Genomic DNA, 17,704 nt, shown 5'->3' with positions numbered 1-17,704 from the left:
GCTGTCCTATAACCTAACTTATAAGACCTGGATTGCCTTGCGGCCTCAGGCAACAGTATCATAGGGCACGAAGGCACGAAGGCATCAAGGCATCAAGGCATCAAGGAACAGCCCCTTATCGATAAGAATCATGTGACCCGTATTTTAATTTTACTTTTTTCTTCGCGCTATGTCGCCTCTTTGCGGTGATCGACTTTTTTGCTGTCATCAATTTTCTTTCTTTAAACATTTAAAAAGATGCTTGGTGTTTTTCGCCAATTTGGCGTTGCTCAAGCACTCCGCGCCTCCGCGCCTCGCACAGTGTCCGCAAGATGGACTCCTCAACTGTGCAAGTTCAAGCCTCTCGCAACTCAGTCTCCTGTTTTGGTCCGGTCATTTCAGACTTCATTCCCTGCGCTGAGGGCCACCGCTCAGGCAGCGGCTGAGGAGACTAACACCGAGTCAGAACTTATTACCAAGTTTGCGGACTTGCAACAACGTGAACTTATTGATGGAACGCTTATTCGCAATGTCACCTCCCCTGTCCGCATGGGCTTGGAGACTATGACCGAGGTCCAAAGCCAAACCATCCATCAAATGCTTCAAGGAAATGATGTGTAAGTTCAATCAAAAACCTTGTCCTCGACGTTATAAGTTGGTTCATTCACTAACAATTTTTCCAGCCTCGCCCAGGCCAAGACCGGAACTGGCAAGACACTTGCTTTCCTTCTCCCTACCATGCAGAATATCCTTAATGATCCTTCCATCAACTTGCAATCCCGGGCCCGCGGATACAACAATCGCTCCTATGTCGAAGCTGATGATATCCGTGCCCTTATCATTTCCCCTACCCGTGAGCTTGCCGAGCAGATCGCCGCGGAAGCCCGGAAGATGACTCCTGGCACTGGTCTGATGGTCCAGACCGCAGTTGGTGGCACACAAAAGAGACAGGGACTTCAACGTATCCAACAGCAAGGTTGCCACCTTCTTGTTGGTACCCCTGGTCGTATTAAGGATATCTTCAGTGATCGCTCCAACGGTGTCTCCGCACCTAAGCTGAACACTCTGATTCTGGATGAAGCCGATCGTCTTCTTGACCAAGGATTTTCTGAGGAGATTGAAGAGATCCAGGCCCTTCTGCCCAATCCCGAGCAGGTCACCCGTCAGACCTTGATGTTCTCGGCCACTGTGCCCAAGGGCGTGATGAAGATGGTCGAGCGCACCATGAGATCCGACTACAAGACTGTCAAGACAGTTCGCGATGATGAGACCCCAGTTCACCTGCGGGTCCCCCAGAGAACTGTCTTCATTCGTGGCTACGAGAACCGTCTTCCTGCTGTCCTTGAAATCGCTAAGGAGTACCAGGCCCGTCAGAGCCAAGACTCTAACTTGCGCCCTTTCAAGGCCATCGTCTACTTTAACTCTACTGCCGAAGTGCAACTGGCCGCTGAGGTTTTCCAGAAGCTTCCCCGCGTCGAGAACGCCAGCACTGGCCGTACTGACCCTGCCCTTGGTCGCATGAATATCTTGGAAATCCACTCGCGCCTTACCCAGCGCCAGCGAACCTACAGTGCTGACGCATTCCGTCGTGCCTCCTCTGGTATCCTCTTCTCTTCCGATGTAACTGCCCGTGGTATGGACTTCCCAGATGTGACCCACGTCATTCAGGTTGGTCTTCCATCTGATCGCGAGACCTACATCCACCGCACTGGCCGTACCGCCCGTGCCAACAAGACCGGTGAGGGCTGGATCTTGCTCCATGATGGCGAAGTTAAGGAGATGGATCACATGCTTTCAGGCATTCCTCTCCAGGAGGATAGCCAGACCCTGCACACTCCCATGGCAGACATGTCCAAGGACCTCCACGACGTTTCTCCCGCCGCTCGCACTATTATTGAGCAAGTTCAGCAAAGTTCTGCCAGCATCGGATCTATCATCAAGCAGTCTACTTGGCGCTCTCAGCTCGGTCACGTCTTCAGAACCTTCTCTAGCAAGCGTACCGCCCTTGAGACTCTGAACAGACTTGCCCTTCACGGATATGGTCTTACCGAGCCCCCTACTATTAACCCCGCCCTTGCACAGAACCTTGGTATCTCCCGTTACCATGACCTTGTCAAGATGGAAGGTGGTGGTGGCCGTCGTTCGGACCGCCGCGGCTCTGAGAGGAGCCACGATAGAGAATCATCTGGCCGAAGCTTCGGTCGCCGCTTTGACAACGACGACCGCGGACACAGCTCTCGGGGCTCTTTCTCCCGTCGATCATTCGGAAATGACGACTTTAGCGAACGTCCTCGCAGCCGTCAATACCGTGACCGAGACAGCAACAGAGACAGCAACAGCCCATTCGGCTCTCGCTCTCGCTTTTAAATCGGTCAACGAGCGAGGATGTTCGATGCAAAAGATCACTTCTGAAAGCTCTGATTGACTAAAATCTTTTACTTGTTCTTCATAAATCTCTTTGATAGAGTGACCGTCCTTGCATCGGGTGGCGTTCTTTGTCTATCTATGTACAATATGTCGATTCCCTTTTTTGTTCTCACTTCTCTCCTCATGTGTTATATCATACTGCTACTTTATCTTGGTGTATATCTAAAGAATTTAAGGATTACGTTTTAATTGACAATTACTCTGTTCTTCAATCCTGCCAATATCATATATGTCCTATGTTTAATAGAGCGCTCACCCCCGAGTTATTGGTCTCTACCTAGGTACCATTTTAACACGAAACAGAAATGATTAAATAGGACAAAAGGTGTATATAACATTGAATTCATGTATCCAACTGTACTGCCAAAAATCCAGAAAAATGAACAAGAGAAATCTACTGCAGGCAGAGATAATTACAAAGATGAAGAAAACAGGAACACCTCGCAACAGCCTCAACATCCATTCCAGATCCAAGTCTTCTTTTTTACCTCAAATGATATTCTTTTTATACCATTTCGACCATGATCTATCTACGCGCGGGCAATCATATGTTCCCGAGCAGGACCAGTTCCAATCCACTTGATAGGAACACCACCAATCTCACGCTCAATGAACTCAATGTAAGCGCGAGCGTTAAGAGGCAAGTCCTCGTACTTCGTAACACCCATAGTGTTACTCTTCCAACCAGGCAGAGTAACATACTCAACCTCAAGCTTCTCCACAACATTAGGATCAGCAGGGAAAGAGCCTGTGGTGCGCTTTCCATTTGGCAGGATGTAAGCGACACCAACCTTGATCTCATCAAAGTCATCGAGAATATCCAACTTGGTAAGGTTCAGAGCAGTGTAGTGGTTAATAGCGTGCGAGTATCGTGCAAGCACAAGATCCAACCATCCACAACGACGCTTACGACCGGTTGTAACACCGAATTCACGTCCAACGCTCTGCAGCTTCTCGCCCTCAGCGTTGAGCTGTTCAGAGGGGAAGGGTCCGGATCCAACACGGGTGGTGTAGGCCTTCAGGACACCGATGACGTTCTTAATCTTTTGGGGGTTCAGAGCCAGGGCTTGGACAGCACCTCCGAGGCCGGTGGAGGAGGAGGTAACGAAGGGGTAGGTGCCGTGGTCGAGATCCAGCATCAGGGCGTTAGCACCTTCAACAAGGATGTTAGGGGAGTTCTCGTGTTGCTGCAGGAACTCCAGTTGGTCAATGATGTAAGGTTGGAGCTTGACGCGGTATTCCTAGGAATTGTGAGAAATGATATCCTGAGTATAATATGGATGGATTTGGATTTTACCTTGAATCGTGCAATCTCCTCCTCAACATCGTATGCCAAGTCGCCGAATCGGGCCCGGTAAGAGGTATCCAGGGTGCGGAGCTTACGCTCAAAGGTCACCTCGTCCAGAATCTCTCCGATGCGCACACCGCGACGAGCGGCCTTGTCACTGTAGCAGGGTCCAATACCCTTACCGGTTGTACCGACCTTGCGGCCACCCAGACCCTTCTCCTCGAGACCATCGACGACAGAGTGGAGATCGAAGCAGACGTGTGCGCGGTCAGAGATGAAGATGCGCTTGCCAGCGGAGGTCAGACCCTTGGTTTCCAGCTGACCGAGCTCCTTGAAGAAGCTAGGAACGTGGACGACGGTTCCCGCGCCGATGAGGTTGATACATGAGGGCGAGACGAGACCGGAGGGGAGGATGTGGAAGTCGTAAGTTACGTTCTCGTGAACGATAGTGTGACCGGCGTCTAAAGTGGTTATGTTAGTATGACCAAGTTTCTTTTATATTAATTTCACAGATTCTCATGGCGTATCTTAGATCGTAGGTTCGATCTGAGACATTGGTTGGGATCTTTAGATCATTCGTGATCTGTGAACCCCATCCATTGAAGAGAATTGAAAATTAAACCGCAGCGTCAAGGTATATAGTAACACGTACTGTGACCACCGGCAGCACGGCAGCACAATGTCGCCTGCTGCGACAGCATATCTGTGATCTTTCCCTTTCCTATATCACAATCCCATGAGTTAGTACCTGTTTTCCACTAGCGCTCTGGACGAGACACCGTCCCCGGTATTTGGTACTCGAGCGCGGGGTTTCGGCGTGATTCACATACCTTCATCTCCCCATTGACTACCCAGAACGATAGAGACCATGATTGTGAATGTGGGGGTTATCGATAGATATCAATTGCTGCACTCGGATTGGCAATTGGCGAACAAAAAAATGGTGCTAGTGGCGGGGGAGTAGAGGAAGAAGAAGTAGGCCCGGCTTCGGATAGCGGGGCAAGAAATCTGAGTATTCGGTGAGCTCCGGTGTATAGAGCAGCACGACAATCGCTTTTGTACTTGGAATAAGGAATTGAATGTCTGGATATGAGTTTTTGAAGTTTGGATCTTTATAGATCTATGAATAATTGGTCAATTTTATACGAATTAGACGTTATTTCTTCTACATGACTATGCGGCAAAGTGACTCACTGTACCTGTATGTAATAGAAATTATTTTTTCCATCGATATAACATGTGTAAGATTGGTAACTTTCGTATCAATAATACATACAAACCGATGTGCCTGAGGCAACAAGGAAATAATGCACGTGCATGTCTACGTACTCCGGATTAAGTATTATCCTTTAGAGTATACACTGAGTCCTCTACTTTGTACATACTAAGAACTTGAATAATTCCATTCAGACCATTTGAAAGAACTTGAAATCAAAGGTTGCCCAAATTATAGTCTATCAGATGCAAGGGTTACATACCCCGGGTATTTATTCAACAAGCCACAAAACACCACACCATCGCCATCATGCAAGCATCAAAATAAAACACATCTCTACACGAGATTCTTCAACCAATACAAGATCATCTCAGGACTACACGACCTGAATGCCAAATCAGACTGTGGAAAATGCAACCAACTGTCCCCCACCCCGGATCCATTCACGGAGACGTCCCAATTCCATAATACACTCGCGGTGCATCTCGCATGCAACATCCCAATGCTTGCGTACTTGAATATCTTCTTCAATACCACGTAGGTAGGCACTGAACCCTCCCTTCCGGCTTTGAGGAATCAAGTACTCATCTGCATCGGAAGAATTGGGGTCATGATTCTCGCCTTCATCATCGCCGTCTATCTTGAGACGAGATGAGTCTCCAACTCCACTCATCCAGTTAGGATGGAGTCCTGTTTGCATCGCTTCTTGGCGTGTATTGAAATGTAGGAGCATGCGACGATTGAACGAGTTCCATTCATGAATGTAGGAAGCCATATGGGAGAGATAATGTTTCCATTTATCCTCTGGTAGAACTTCTCTGTAAAGTCCCATCTGAATCCGCTTCGGCGCCTTGGGTCTTTTGGGTGGATTCGGGAGATTGAGGTCACGAGGTCGAATGTCACGCTCTGTTGTGGTTTGTTTCTTTGCACGAGACTCAAATGGTAATGTTGCGTGGACGTCATCGAGATTCTCGATTCCACCGTTGTTAGTCGTAGTAAACGGAGCCGTTTTAAGAATGTTATCCAGGTCAAACAGTGGTGCGCCGGGCTCTACATTCGATGCATTATTTTCAGTCTGGGCAGGCTGTACGGGAGAGTCTGGCTGAGAAGGCTTTTTCTCTTGGCTTTCTTCGGCGGCTGGTTGATCTGGCATTGATGGTAGAGGGATTTCCTCGTCAATATCCATAGCTTCCATATCGGATACTGAATCGGATGGCGTAGGAGGAGAGAGGAGTCTGAATACCATTGACGGTCTCATTGGCCTCTTCAGCCTCGGACGCTACGCTCGCAGGTTGCGGAGTAGTCCAAGCCTTAGCTCCAGCTCCTGCCCTAGACTGTTTTCTAGGACTCCGAGAAGGAGGCGTATTTGCTGATTGACGTGCCTTATCCTGCTCGGGAGCCTTCCAGTCAAGATTATTGAGCTCCTTGGCCCAGATGTCGGCATTGAACTTAGCTTGTGGGAAAGGTGTAAATGCTTGTTTTTGTGGCTGGTCTCCAGGTGGTACATCACCATTTTGTTTCACACCAGAAGCCCCTGCAGAGGGCATGGACTCTGCGGAAGCACTCTCAGGATTCAAAGGACTTGGAGGCTTCGAGCTACGTGTGGACTGTCCGTTAGATGAAGGTCCGAAATCAAAGGACCCAAGATTCCTCCAATCTTCGGCAGAGAATTTCTTGTGGATAGTGTTTAGCTTGCTAGGATCTCGGTGACCAAAGGCTGTAGATGAGCGGCTTGAAGTATCCTGGGTCGGTTCAGGGCTAAAGTTCGAATTCGAATCAGTACTGAAGAGTGCACGGCCAAGAAAATCGAAAAACGAGGGTAATCTATACCGCGTGGCGGAGCCTTGATGCTGGCTAGGCTGTTCCGGACGGGTCGAGCCTCGTCTAAATGCAGCGCTATCTGAATTATGTCCTTTATTTTCATCGCGGTCAGCTGTCAAGTCCACAAACGGGTGTGGAGAATCCATGCGAGGTCTCCGGGTGCCTCTGCTTAGCGGCGTTGGCGCTGTTGGCTGGGAGCGTTGATAGCTGCTTTGCCGGGTAGAATTAGGTTCCTCACCAGTTCCAGGGCTGGCGTCTCCAGTTCGATGAAAGTCGGCAAATTGTTGATTGGGTCTGAGTCGACTCTTTGGCACGGCTTTAGGCTTGGGGCCTGGTTGGGTAGGACGGTGTCGAGTCTCGGGTATTTCGTCTGAATCATCCAAATCACTAGAGCTGGTAGAATGCGCCGATGAAAATGAGTGACCTTTTGGTCGTCTGGGTTTGGGACTGGCGCTGTGGTGTCTGCCATCTGACGAGGGATATTCAGGACTAGGCGGGTTGGTGCGCGACGCATTGGAGGATCGGAATCCACTTGAAGACATGCGCGAGCTACTTTGTCGTCCAAGATTCGAGCTAGAGAAGAACGTCTTCTCTCCTCCTGTTGATGCATATCCTCTTCTATTCCGCTCAAACTCCTCGGTAAACGTTGGAGGCTCAGGCGCAGGTGGTGGCTTCGGCTTTCTCGCAGTTGGCGATGGAGCAGGTTCAAAGTACATGGTGTGAGGACGTTCGCTCCGATTATGAGTGTATGCAGAAGTGTTCCTCGCTGGTGGCTCATCTCCTGCGGCATTTCCAGGCGCGTATCCCTGCTTCTTCTTACCCGAGTTCGGAGTAGCCGATTGCTGCGCTCTGGTACTCTCATATGCGGACTTTCCAAACGGCGTATTCTGTTGTCTCGGTATTCCACCAGGTGTAGATCCACTGCCCGAACGTCCTGTTTGAGGATCAAATGATTGCCATGTCGGCCCGGTTGATCCCCTCATACCAGAAAAGCTCTTGTACGCGTCGGCTCTCGTTTGCGATTCATCCTGCTTCTTTTGCCACTGTTGCGATCCTGCTCCTGCTCGAGCATGTGAAGAGTATCGCTGCGCGCCAGCAGATGGTTGATGCGGTGTCGTACCAGGGGCATTCCACGAGGGATAGCTCGGTCTTGTCGGTTGAGGCTTGGGAGGAGTAGGTCTGGCTTGAGCGGGTGGTGGTCTTCGCGGAGCACTGGATTTTCCTGGCCCATAGACCTTTCCATATCCTGCGCGTAATCGGTCCGTATCGTATTTAAGTCGATGTTGCGGATCGCTTAAAATCTCATGGGCTGCTTGGATAGCCTGAAATTTTGCGATAAACTCTTGCTCTCGTCCCGGGTTCCTGTCGGGGTGAAACTTGAGTGCTGGAAAAGGTAACTTCCCGTTAATTTCGAGTTCTTTTTCTTGTTAGATTTGTCTGATCATAGCTCACCAAGCTTTCTAAACTGCTTCTTGACATCCTCTGACTCCGCACTGGGAGACAGACCCAGGTCTGCATAGTAATCCCGTCGAACGTCTGCCTTCACCATGTTGAATTCGTTTGTATCGTAGGACTAAATCGAGGGTATAGATTTGCGCATAATCGAGAGTTCGGTCAATAGTCGGAGGGTATCCTGCATGACCAGTCTAGGAGGTTGGGCTTGAAGGGTCAATATTGAGACAGTCTTTGGCCTTGATCAACAACTGGGGCCGTAAACGGTGTTGAAAAGGTATCGTTGAGAGAGAAAGAGGGAGGGTATCTGCAACTGTTACAGTAATAGGCTGGTGAGAGCCAGGCAGTATGAACGAAGGTGTGTACAAAGAGTGAAGGTGCAGGCTGCAGGATGCGCTGCGGCAGGGCTGATCAGATCTCGACAAGGCTGAGACAACTGGAAGTTCTAAATTGAAGATCGCGATGAATGGGCATGATACTGAACCGAGTCCCCGGGTATAATAAGAGAGAAGGACTTGGCGAGATCAACAACTCAAACCTCGAGAATTTCTGGAGGGGTGAACTGAGGTCCTCGACTCTTGTGGGCACCTGATGAGGCAGTAAAGTCAGGCAGTTAGGTCCAAGCGCGAGCGCGGAGTCAGAGTCGCAATCTCGACCAACGAGAACCAAGCCCTTTTGCGGTGTTGTCGTCAGCAAATGGGGGGCAGGGTTGATGAGTTGGCGTCGAAGGAAAAAGTGGATGTTTGTTTGGGTGCGGGATGTGGTGCTGCCCAAGGCATTGAGTCTAGGCCAAATTATGCACGAACCACAACCTTAGATCTTACATGAAGACGTTAATCGGGGAAATGAAATGAGATTCATTTAAAATTAATAATTTACGTAAAAAAATATTCGGTTGAAAAGTGGTCCAATATTCTTTTCTTACATACTACAAAGTAGTCCACGGCCCCAGGGTTCCATGTTGGTTACTGTAGATACCACATGTAGACCTCGGAGGTAGTTAAATAATACAATACAACTCCTCGCGGCGCTGTAGCAAGGAGATTTGGAAAGGTATGTACTTGGCTAAGAAGCTGAATTACATAGACACCCTATATCCCAATAAGCCTGAGATTAACAAACTTGAAGCACTCATATTTACATACTCAGCTGGACTGGTAATTGTATCTGTAGGTGAATGGTTACCTACTCCTCTATGTACGGAAGTACCTACAGGGTACCCAAAGGGACAGGCTACCTGCTGTATGAGTTGCGTATGTGGATAAGGAAGAAAAATAGTAGTATCAATGAACTTGAACCTCTCGTACCACTGCCAGTGGCAAGTACTAAGGAGCCTAGTAGTTACCTACTACTATAATGACCAGGTGTATAATTCCTCCAGGGCTCAACATATGGTTCCAAACCTAGACGCAAAGAATTCGAAGAGCCAAGAAACATGAAATTGCCAACTGCACCCTGCGTGCCCATAAACCAGTCCGTGTAAAGTAATCCTCTTTAACTATGCAAGTCCCAGAGTACAAATACCCAATGGTTGATGAAGGGGGAGTAAAAAAAAAAGGAGAATGAGCGACTTGCAAGGAGAGTGTAAGAGCTCAATGGACGATATGATAAAGCAAGGAACGCCGATCAACAACTCAGCCCAGGTATAAGGTAATGAAACCTCGGAAGGAAATAAGGTGAAATCAAAAGAACCAGAATAGACCAAAACTCAGGGTTCACCACCTGATGCGCCTGGTCCAGAACCACCAAAGAAATAACCCTCCAGAAGATCATAGTTGGGATTTTCACTCCAATCATGTTGGAAATCCATTGCCATACCAAAACCAAGATCAATACCCACGTTTTGGCCTAGGTTAGGTCCAAGTGGAGGCATATTAGCCATATTGAAATCACCATTAGGATCAGTCTCGAGTGTCTGATTATCTGGATCTGTTGATCCAAAATCCAGGAAGTCAAGACTGATGCCCTGTTGCCCTTCGGGATCCGTGGGCGGCATGCCATGAGGACCATTTGCAGCGTTAGGTGCTACACTGCCAGGAGAGCCACTATGTTGCGGGGAGGTAGGGTAAAAGAATTGCTGGGGATGTTGCGGCGATGTTGGGTTCTCGTACTTGAGATAATACTCCATGGATGGGGTACGTTGCACAAACGGGCGTCCCGGACGATCACCTGTTAGACCGCCTGATATGGGGTCTCCGTGCTCGGGTCGAATGGGGTAAGGGTGTCCTGCTGTTCGATTCTCTGGTCTTGACCGGTCGGCAAGAGGCGTATTATCGCTGAAGAGCTCGGCTAAGTTCATATCAAATTTGGGCATGGGTCGTGATGCCCGTGTTTGCATTGGTCGGCGTGGTTGACCTTGGCTTGCTCGTCGCGGATCTGTGGGTTGGCGTCGGCCTGAGTGAAGAGATCCAGATGCGTGTGATGATGAAGTGTTGATGCGGCTCATGTCAACTTGGGATCCGAATCCGGTGGTCGATAAACACATCTGCACAGTGGCTTTGCTCATTCGTTCGAAGGCATCCCGACACGCTTCGGCTGGAGGACATTTGTGCATCAGATCACCCAGAACAGACGTGGCTGCAAGAACAGTAAAGTCCACCTCGTCGAGGGTCTATTCACAGGGAATTGTTAGCCAGAAACAAAAAAGTTCATGCGAATTCAAGTAATACATACCAGACGACTGCGAACCAATGGCGAATACCAGATCGAGTACAAAAATGAGATTCCTAATGCACGTTAATTTTGATACGTAGAAGAAGGCACGAAGGATTTCTTGCATACCAGCCATGAATATATGATGGGTAGCAAGATAGGTATAATTAACAAGCTTCACTCGGTGTAGCTGTCGATAAATACGAATGACCTTCTGACCAGCCTCAGCCACATTCAGATAAACTTGATCCTCTTCGTCGCCCTCATCAACATTGGAAAATGAAGGGCTAGACACATCGTCAGCCGGGGTCAATTCCCCAGCCAATTCTGCAGGGACTGCCAAGCTTTGCTGATACAGCAAGATGATAGCTTGCCAATAATTCAACTCTAAGAGCTCAATTGAGAACCGGACGCCCGTATCAGGACGTGTTGGGGCGCTCTCTTGCCATTCCACTAAACGACGATGGACATCATGGCGCCATGATCGGAAAGAGTCAAAGCCTTGTAAGAAAGGCGATGTAAGTTCAGCATGGGGGAGGATAATGGAACTGTCTGTTGCGCGTCTTCGCACGGCGCGAGTTTGCTGGTATTGGAGAACGTCGTGGATCTCGGATTGCAGGACGCGAAGTTTGAAATAGTGGAAAGCCACATGTTTATACGTTGGGGCACCCTCGGGAGGAGTCAAAAGTCCGGACTTGGTAATATACTTGTCATCTATCATGGACGGGAATTCTGTGCTGATAGCCTGGTCACTGATACCAAATGGCCGTCCAACACAGGTGGCAACAAGTCGATCAAAACTGTACACACACCACCAAAGTCGGCGGCGCAGATCCCGTACCCACTCTCTTCGTCCTCGTTCGCGAGCATCTATGCGCGGTTGAACCTGGTTTCCGTCCTTGCTAGACTCGAGTCCGACACCATCCTCATAGTGTAGACCCAGGTCTACTGCCAAGCGCATTGCGACACCAACGATGTACCAGAGTCCTGGTGCAACCGGACGTAGCAAAGCAAAGCTAGCTAGCAGAAGTACTGCTTGGAGTTCTTCCAAACCACCAAAGCCTTCACTCGAAGAAGATCCGAGGAACGATTCCAAGTGCAGAATTGCAGATGCATGATACTCCTCCGGTTGGTACTGATGACTTGAGAGTCTGGGTCTCTTAGTAGTCGAGGTTGCCCGGTCACGACCCGCGCGATTGTCATCCTCAGAATTCTGGGGTTTATCATCGAAAATAATGCCGGCACCGATAGCAAACACGATATTAAGCACGTAAAGCGCACGCGGAGATCGGTTCTTCTCTTCGAGTAGATACGTACGATCAAGAAGCTCCATAAACTCACCACGATGAAGAATGGGCATCTGAGGATTGGCATGTTCGAAATACAAGTCGACCAGTCGTTCTGCAAGTTCCCGTTCCGGAAACGCCGCTCGCTTCATCATCGGCCGAGTTTGTAACCCGAAAAATGAATCACGCATCGTGCCACCACCTGGTCCAGCTGCAGCTGTCTGTGGCAAGCGCTCACTTGTGCGAATGGGAGCGCGCTCCGGCATGTTACCCGGAAGAGAGCTTCGAACAGCAGCAAAGACAACTCTCGCGAATGAAATACCCGACGTTGAGCCAAGATATCGTGGATCCGATGTTCCTTGCACAGAAACCATACCAATATTTGAGACCAAATTGTGTATCCTCCAATTTTCCTGATTCGCAGTATCTTGGTCCTTGTCCTGCGCTTGTTCTGCATCTGCTCTTTGCTCCAATTTGTTTTCATCCTTGGAACCGGCATTCTTCGATTTCCCTCCCTTCTCTGTAGATTCGCTTGATTGTCCATCATGACCGGAAGAGGAATGCGCCGCATCTCCATCAACCTCGGTCTTCACTGCGTCTTCCTCGTCAAAAGCCACAGCTTTCTTAAACTCGATATTATGCTCCGCAAGCTCCTTTTCTAGGTAGGCGACACGGGTTTCCAAGAAATATACGTAGCTACGCGGTATTTCGCGCTTAGTGATAGGGTCATATCCGACACAGCGGACACCAGCTTTTTCACAAGACTGGCATCGCGGGAGACGTTGGTCACAACGGTTCTTTCGCAGACGACAGCGATTACAAGCGGATACATTTCGAAAGGATGAAGAGGAAGATGATGCGACAGTAGCTGTGGAATGCGCCGTAGAAAGAGCAGGTGAGGTGGACGGTACGGCGGTTGAGGCGGAGGGGTGGGCGTCACGCGAGGCGTTGATGGTGGGGTCGGATTTAGGAGATGTTTCGGATGGATGAGGTCTTTTCTTCCCCGAAGCTAACGGTGACGGCGGGGAAGGAGGGTTAGGCATTGTGAGAAACAAACGAGAGCCGCAAACCTGCGATCATCTCTTGATGGTGGAGTTTTGCGGAGATAGCGGTCGGGTACAGCGATTGGAACCCCCGGACCGGATCAACATTCATGATAGATCGGGGCGAGTTTGGGGGATAAACGGGCTGGGCTTGAAGCTCAGTTTCGGTGACTTATTTTTTTTTTAATTTTCTTTTTGCAGAAATAATTAGAAAAGGAAACGGCCCGTAATTCTGGGGTAGACGGCAGTTGGTAATCGAGATGAGCTCTCCGCGGCGCCAGTACTAGTTCTGACACTTGACGGGATTAGATTATCCTCCGAAAGGTCCAAGTTTGGGATGCAAGTGGATGAGAACGGTGGTTTCCAGACGAAATGAAGATCGCTGACTCTTGCACCAGATCGAGACTATCACGATAAAGGAAGCGAGGCAAAATCAAGCAACTGGGCACCACGGTATGATCCGCTCAACGGAATTAAGGAAGAGAATCAAAGACTCTCTCACTGTAATAGGGTTCTGGTGGAGTTCAAGTTCGGAAGAAGTCGAATTAGGTTACCGGTCCTCTTTAAAGACTTTAAAGAGTTGCCCTCGGGCAATGTTAATGAATAGATGATCTCGGTACCCCAGGAAATTAGATCGGAGATACCGAGCAATGGGGAAAGTCACAGCGATATTAGATTCAAGTTCAAGTTAATTCAAGTCCGATCTCCGGCAATTCAACAGGCGCGAATACCGCCACAAGAGACATTTGATAAGAGGTGGAGTTCCCCGGGACACGGGGGATTATCATTGGTGGAGTAGTGGAGATTTTGACAGGTATTTTGAACCTTGGAAGAAGTATGGGGAAGAGATAGAAGAGTTATAAGGTAGAAGGTGAAAGATATGGGGAAGGTTTCATCTCTTTATATGATCATGATCCACATCCTGCAAGGTACTACATTAAGTAGATTCAAGTGGATATTCTTGGCTTGCAATTTCATGAATCTAGTGAATCTACTTGAGGCTTAGTCGGGAAACTTGACTCTACGAGTGGAGAAAGCACGAGATCATGATGAAACCTGATATACACATATGGATGAATGTGTAAAAACCACGAGATCCATTGAACTAATCAGTCCAGGATAATGAGAATCTATAGCAAGACAAGAGTAGACTCATGAGATTTTCATGAGAATGAGAATGAGAACGAGAATGATGAGAAATGTAAAGACAATGGTTGAATCGCAGATAGTAATCAGATAGCCTTCCCATATGCATGAGTATCATCGTAATGTAACCGTTCAATGCTCCAAATAAGATCCAAGGAAAACAAAAATTAACAAGAATAGAACAAGAAGTGAACAACAGAAATGAAACCCAAGATGATATAATGTCTTTCTCTCTTGTGCAATGCATCCCACTCTATGTTGCGCCGTTATCCACGAAGGAAACAAAAAAAGAATCATGAGGAAGAGGTGAGGTATCAAGGTAAATTCTAAGGAAGAAGAAGGAAGAGTTAAGAGTAAAGAGTAAGTCACTCTCAGAAGAGCGATGCTGTCGTAAAAGTCCGGTCCTTCTTAGAAGAACTTGGAAAGAAGTGAAAGAGGGGAGATGGGAGTTGACGGCATGAAAGCATGCAACGTACTTTTAGGTGCGGAAGGAAGCGGGGGCTGTGTCAGAGGGAGGGTGAGAAAGATCGATAGCATCCAAATCCAGATTGGAAATGTCATACTCATGATCAATGCTGGAGCGGAGAGATAGTAATCGCTGTTCTTCCTCTTCGAGGGAGTCCTCGGACATCACCTCTCGCTTCAACTCCGCCTCGCTGACTTCAGGCTCACGAGTCTTGAAGCGTTCGGGTTCTTCCGACTCTTCCATCCAGAAGCTTTCGATGGCACCAATGACGCAGACAAAGCCACAGGCCCACCATGCCAACACGGAGTATCCACTCTGCAGACCCTTGGAGTGCAGAAATCCAGTGATGGTTGGACCGAAAGCTCGACTTAGGCTTGCGGTGGATGCAGCTGCTCCATTGATGGAGCCTAGTACTTTCGAAGAGGGGGCGGAATTAGCGAGCAAGATGGCAGTTGCGGGGAAGGCGATGACATGGAGGGTGATCTTGCTGATCAGCGCAACATATGCGGCTGGCATCTGAAGCTTAGTCGGCAAGAGGATGAGATACGGCACCGCCAAGTAGAGGGGTGGCCATGCCAGCAAGACAAAGCGAAAGGTGCGTAAGGTGCCAAAGTGCTTGACGACGAATGGGAACAGCCACAATTGGGCGATCATGGAGTAAACACCTTGGACAGCTAGCATAAAGCCAATCGTCTTTGTGGAAAGGCCCAAGCCACCCGTGAATTTGAGCGGTAAAATAATCGGGTCGTCCGATTTGGGAGTGCTGAGAAACACGGGCATCAATTGATCAAATGACACACTGTGGCTGTAGAGAGAAGAAAAAAGCAAAAAACGTCAGCATGTAGGAACACGACAAAGGGAGTAAAAAACGTCGGAAAGATCCATTGTGGCGGGGAAAGGGTGGTGAGGGGCTGAAGAGGTGGGGAGATGAGGGGTGTTCAAAAAAAGAAAGAAGGTGCCAACTCACTAGGCTAAAATGCCATAAGCAATCATAGTGAAGACGACCTGTCGAGTAAAGATCTTGATCTTTGGCGGGGGTTTCTGACCCTCTAGGTCACACTCCGTTGATCCGGCGTCACTCACGGGGCGCAAGCAAGGCGATGATTCGGCACTTTCATACTCAGGCGGTACATCACCATAGACAAAGTACTTGGACTCGTCCAAGGGTTCGGAATCAACAGGAAGTTGCACACGGGAACGCCAGCATTGGCTGGAGAGCCAGTGGCCCAATTCGCGACCATAGTCACGGCGGTGCTTTTTCTCCGGATGAGTCTCCTCCAAAAACAGGAAACCGACAATGATGCCGCAAATAAGCACAACGATGCAGACCAGGTTGGGCAGCAGGAACGGGAACCGGTCAAAGAGCGTGTTACGCTGAAACAGGGCCGGGTAGTTGTCGCAGGGTTGGGCCAAAGCACCGCCCATAGCCGGACCAATGATGGATCCCAGGCACCATACAAAGGGCATGATAGAATATGCTCGTGGTTGGTGCTCTTTGACCGTCACAATCTCGGCAACGGTGGTTTGAAGCACTCCGATGTTGCCATTCAGCAGACCACCCAGGGCTCGCGCGATCATCGCTGTCGCTAGATTGGGCGCAAATCCAAATGCCACCATGCTCATCGCAGTTCCGATTAATCCCATAATGAGCACGGGCTTGCGGCCGATCGAATCACTGACTCGTCCCCAAAACATGCCAGCTGAGAATTCAGCAAAGGTGAAAGCAGAAGTAATCATCCCGGCGTAAAGCGCAATCTTTTGATCGTTGTCGGTCACATGGAATGATTCCACCATGTGGTACACGTACGGGAAAATTGACATGAAAGCAATTGGTTCGCAAATTCGGACAAGTGCTGGATTGTATGATCAGTATCTCTTTGGCTTTTTTATCTCTTCCGTTATTTCTGTCATGGGGAAGAAGTTTTATTTTGATATTGTTTTGTCTTTTTTCCCATATACTTCATAGATGGGATACGCCACAATAGCAAAAGCACCACTTACCTAAGATGAACAATTGCCGAATAGGAAACTTAGACCAATCCTCCCCGGTGCCATTTCGTTGGCGACGGCCTTGTAGACAAGATGGCCGTTGAAACATTGTGTAGATGTGAAATTAGAGAGTGGGGGAAAAGTCGAAGTCGTGAATCCCACCAAAGTCGTAAAATGGTAGAATAGCAAGAATTAAAAAAAACACCCCGATTCAGATGATAAGATCGAATCGAGAGTTAATCCAATGGAGGGGAAAAAAGTACCAGACGGTGCTTTTGATTCCCCCTTTTAGTTCAAGTTACCCCAGGTTAATGCGTCAGGGTTTGAAAGGGAGAGAATGCAATTGGCGTGAACAGCTGATTTGTTCGGAGCAAGGAGCGTGGATGTTGTTTTAGGGCTTGAGCATTGCTCCCCCTGGAAATTTAACCGTGAAATCCGATAAGGCAGGTCAAATCTTGGGGATCCCAAAGGACTATGAGACACCTGCAAGGGAGATTTGACACAATCTTCAACTTGAAGTGGAAACTTGAATGGAGCCTCGGAGGTTTTCTTGCAGAACCAAAAAAACAAGGAACACAGGGGGGGATGATCTTCGTTCACCGTAAGATCAAAGAGATTAACCTTGAATTTGGAATTGAAGTACTCAGGAGTAAATCTTCAACCAGGTGATGAAATATGAGATAGGGATATATTCAAGATCAAAAGAATTTTGACTTGAAGAGATTGATCTTGATCGACGAGGTCTGAGTTAATCTTGATCTTGATTGTTGGTAGGGTTGGAGATGAGAAAGGGTTTCCAAGAATGGGGAAGGGATCTATAAAGAATCTCAAGATTTATAGCGATTGTGATGAACAACGAAAGAGAAAATGTGTGAAGGGAAAGGGGAAGTTATTATATTAATCCACGGGTGTCGACAGTGGATAGCTCCATCTATAGAT

The 17,704-nt window shown here is 48.5% G+C and overlaps 5 protein-coding genes across 5 annotated transcripts; 1 reads left to right on the top strand and 4 right to left on the bottom strand.

The window, feature by feature from the left end:
- Positions 1-237: 237 nt before the first annotated feature.
- Positions 238-2,346, top strand: helA (putative DEAD box RNA helicase HelA; the record flags this gene model as incomplete). Its single annotated transcript, XM_057090011.1, has 2 exons — positions 238-596; positions 663-2,346. 2 exons carry the CDS (start codon positions 238-240, stop codon positions 2,344-2,346), a joined length of 2,043 nt encoding a protein of 680 aa, XP_056944752.1.
- A 590-nt stretch (positions 2,347-2,936) lies between these two features.
- On the bottom strand, positions 2,937-4,564 carry adB (adenylosuccinate synthase ADE12; the record flags this gene model as incomplete). The annotated part of the gene is made up of 4 exons (XM_057090010.1): positions 2,937-3,647; positions 3,704-4,155; positions 4,347-4,415; positions 4,525-4,564. 4 exons carry the CDS (start codon positions 4,562-4,564, stop codon positions 2,937-2,939), a joined length of 1,272 nt encoding a protein of 423 aa, XP_056944751.1.
- A 743-nt stretch (positions 4,565-5,307) lies between these two features.
- Positions 5,308-8,280, bottom strand: N7483_006572 (uncharacterized protein; the record flags this gene model as incomplete). The annotated part of the gene is made up of 3 exons (XM_057090009.1): positions 5,308-6,113; positions 6,154-8,115; positions 8,184-8,280. 3 exons carry the CDS (start codon positions 8,278-8,280, stop codon positions 5,308-5,310), a joined length of 2,865 nt encoding a protein of 954 aa, XP_056944750.1.
- Positions 8,281-9,891: 1,611 nt separating this feature from the next.
- N7483_006571 (Zn(II)2Cys6 transcription factor) lies at positions 9,892-13,164 on the bottom strand (the record flags this gene model as incomplete). The annotated part of the gene is made up of 3 exons (XM_057090008.1): positions 9,892-10,794; positions 10,857-10,909; positions 10,965-13,164. The coding sequence occupies 3 exons, from the start codon at positions 13,162-13,164 to the stop codon at positions 9,892-9,894; spliced, it is 3,156 nt and encodes a 1,051-aa protein (XP_056944749.1).
- Positions 13,165-14,788: 1,624 nt separating this feature from the next.
- Positions 14,789-16,874, bottom strand: N7483_006570 (MFS transporter; the record flags this gene model as incomplete). The annotated part of the gene is made up of 3 exons (XM_057090007.1): positions 14,789-15,581; positions 15,744-16,629; positions 16,778-16,874. 3 exons carry the CDS (start codon positions 16,872-16,874, stop codon positions 14,789-14,791), a joined length of 1,776 nt encoding a protein of 591 aa, XP_056944748.1.
- Between the last annotated feature and the right edge of the window lie 830 nt (positions 16,875-17,704).

This window comes from Penicillium malachiteum (genome assembly GCF_028827825.1).
Source record: "Penicillium malachiteum strain IBT 17515 chromosome Unknown utg000003l:1.0-4950554.0:1.0-4952489.0, whole genome shotgun sequence".
Lineage (NCBI taxonomy): Eukaryota > Fungi > Ascomycota > Eurotiomycetes > Eurotiales > Aspergillaceae > Penicillium > Penicillium malachiteum.
The sequence above is the reverse complement of the archived record's forward strand: the minus strand, read 5'-3'. Positions and strand labels throughout refer to the sequence as shown.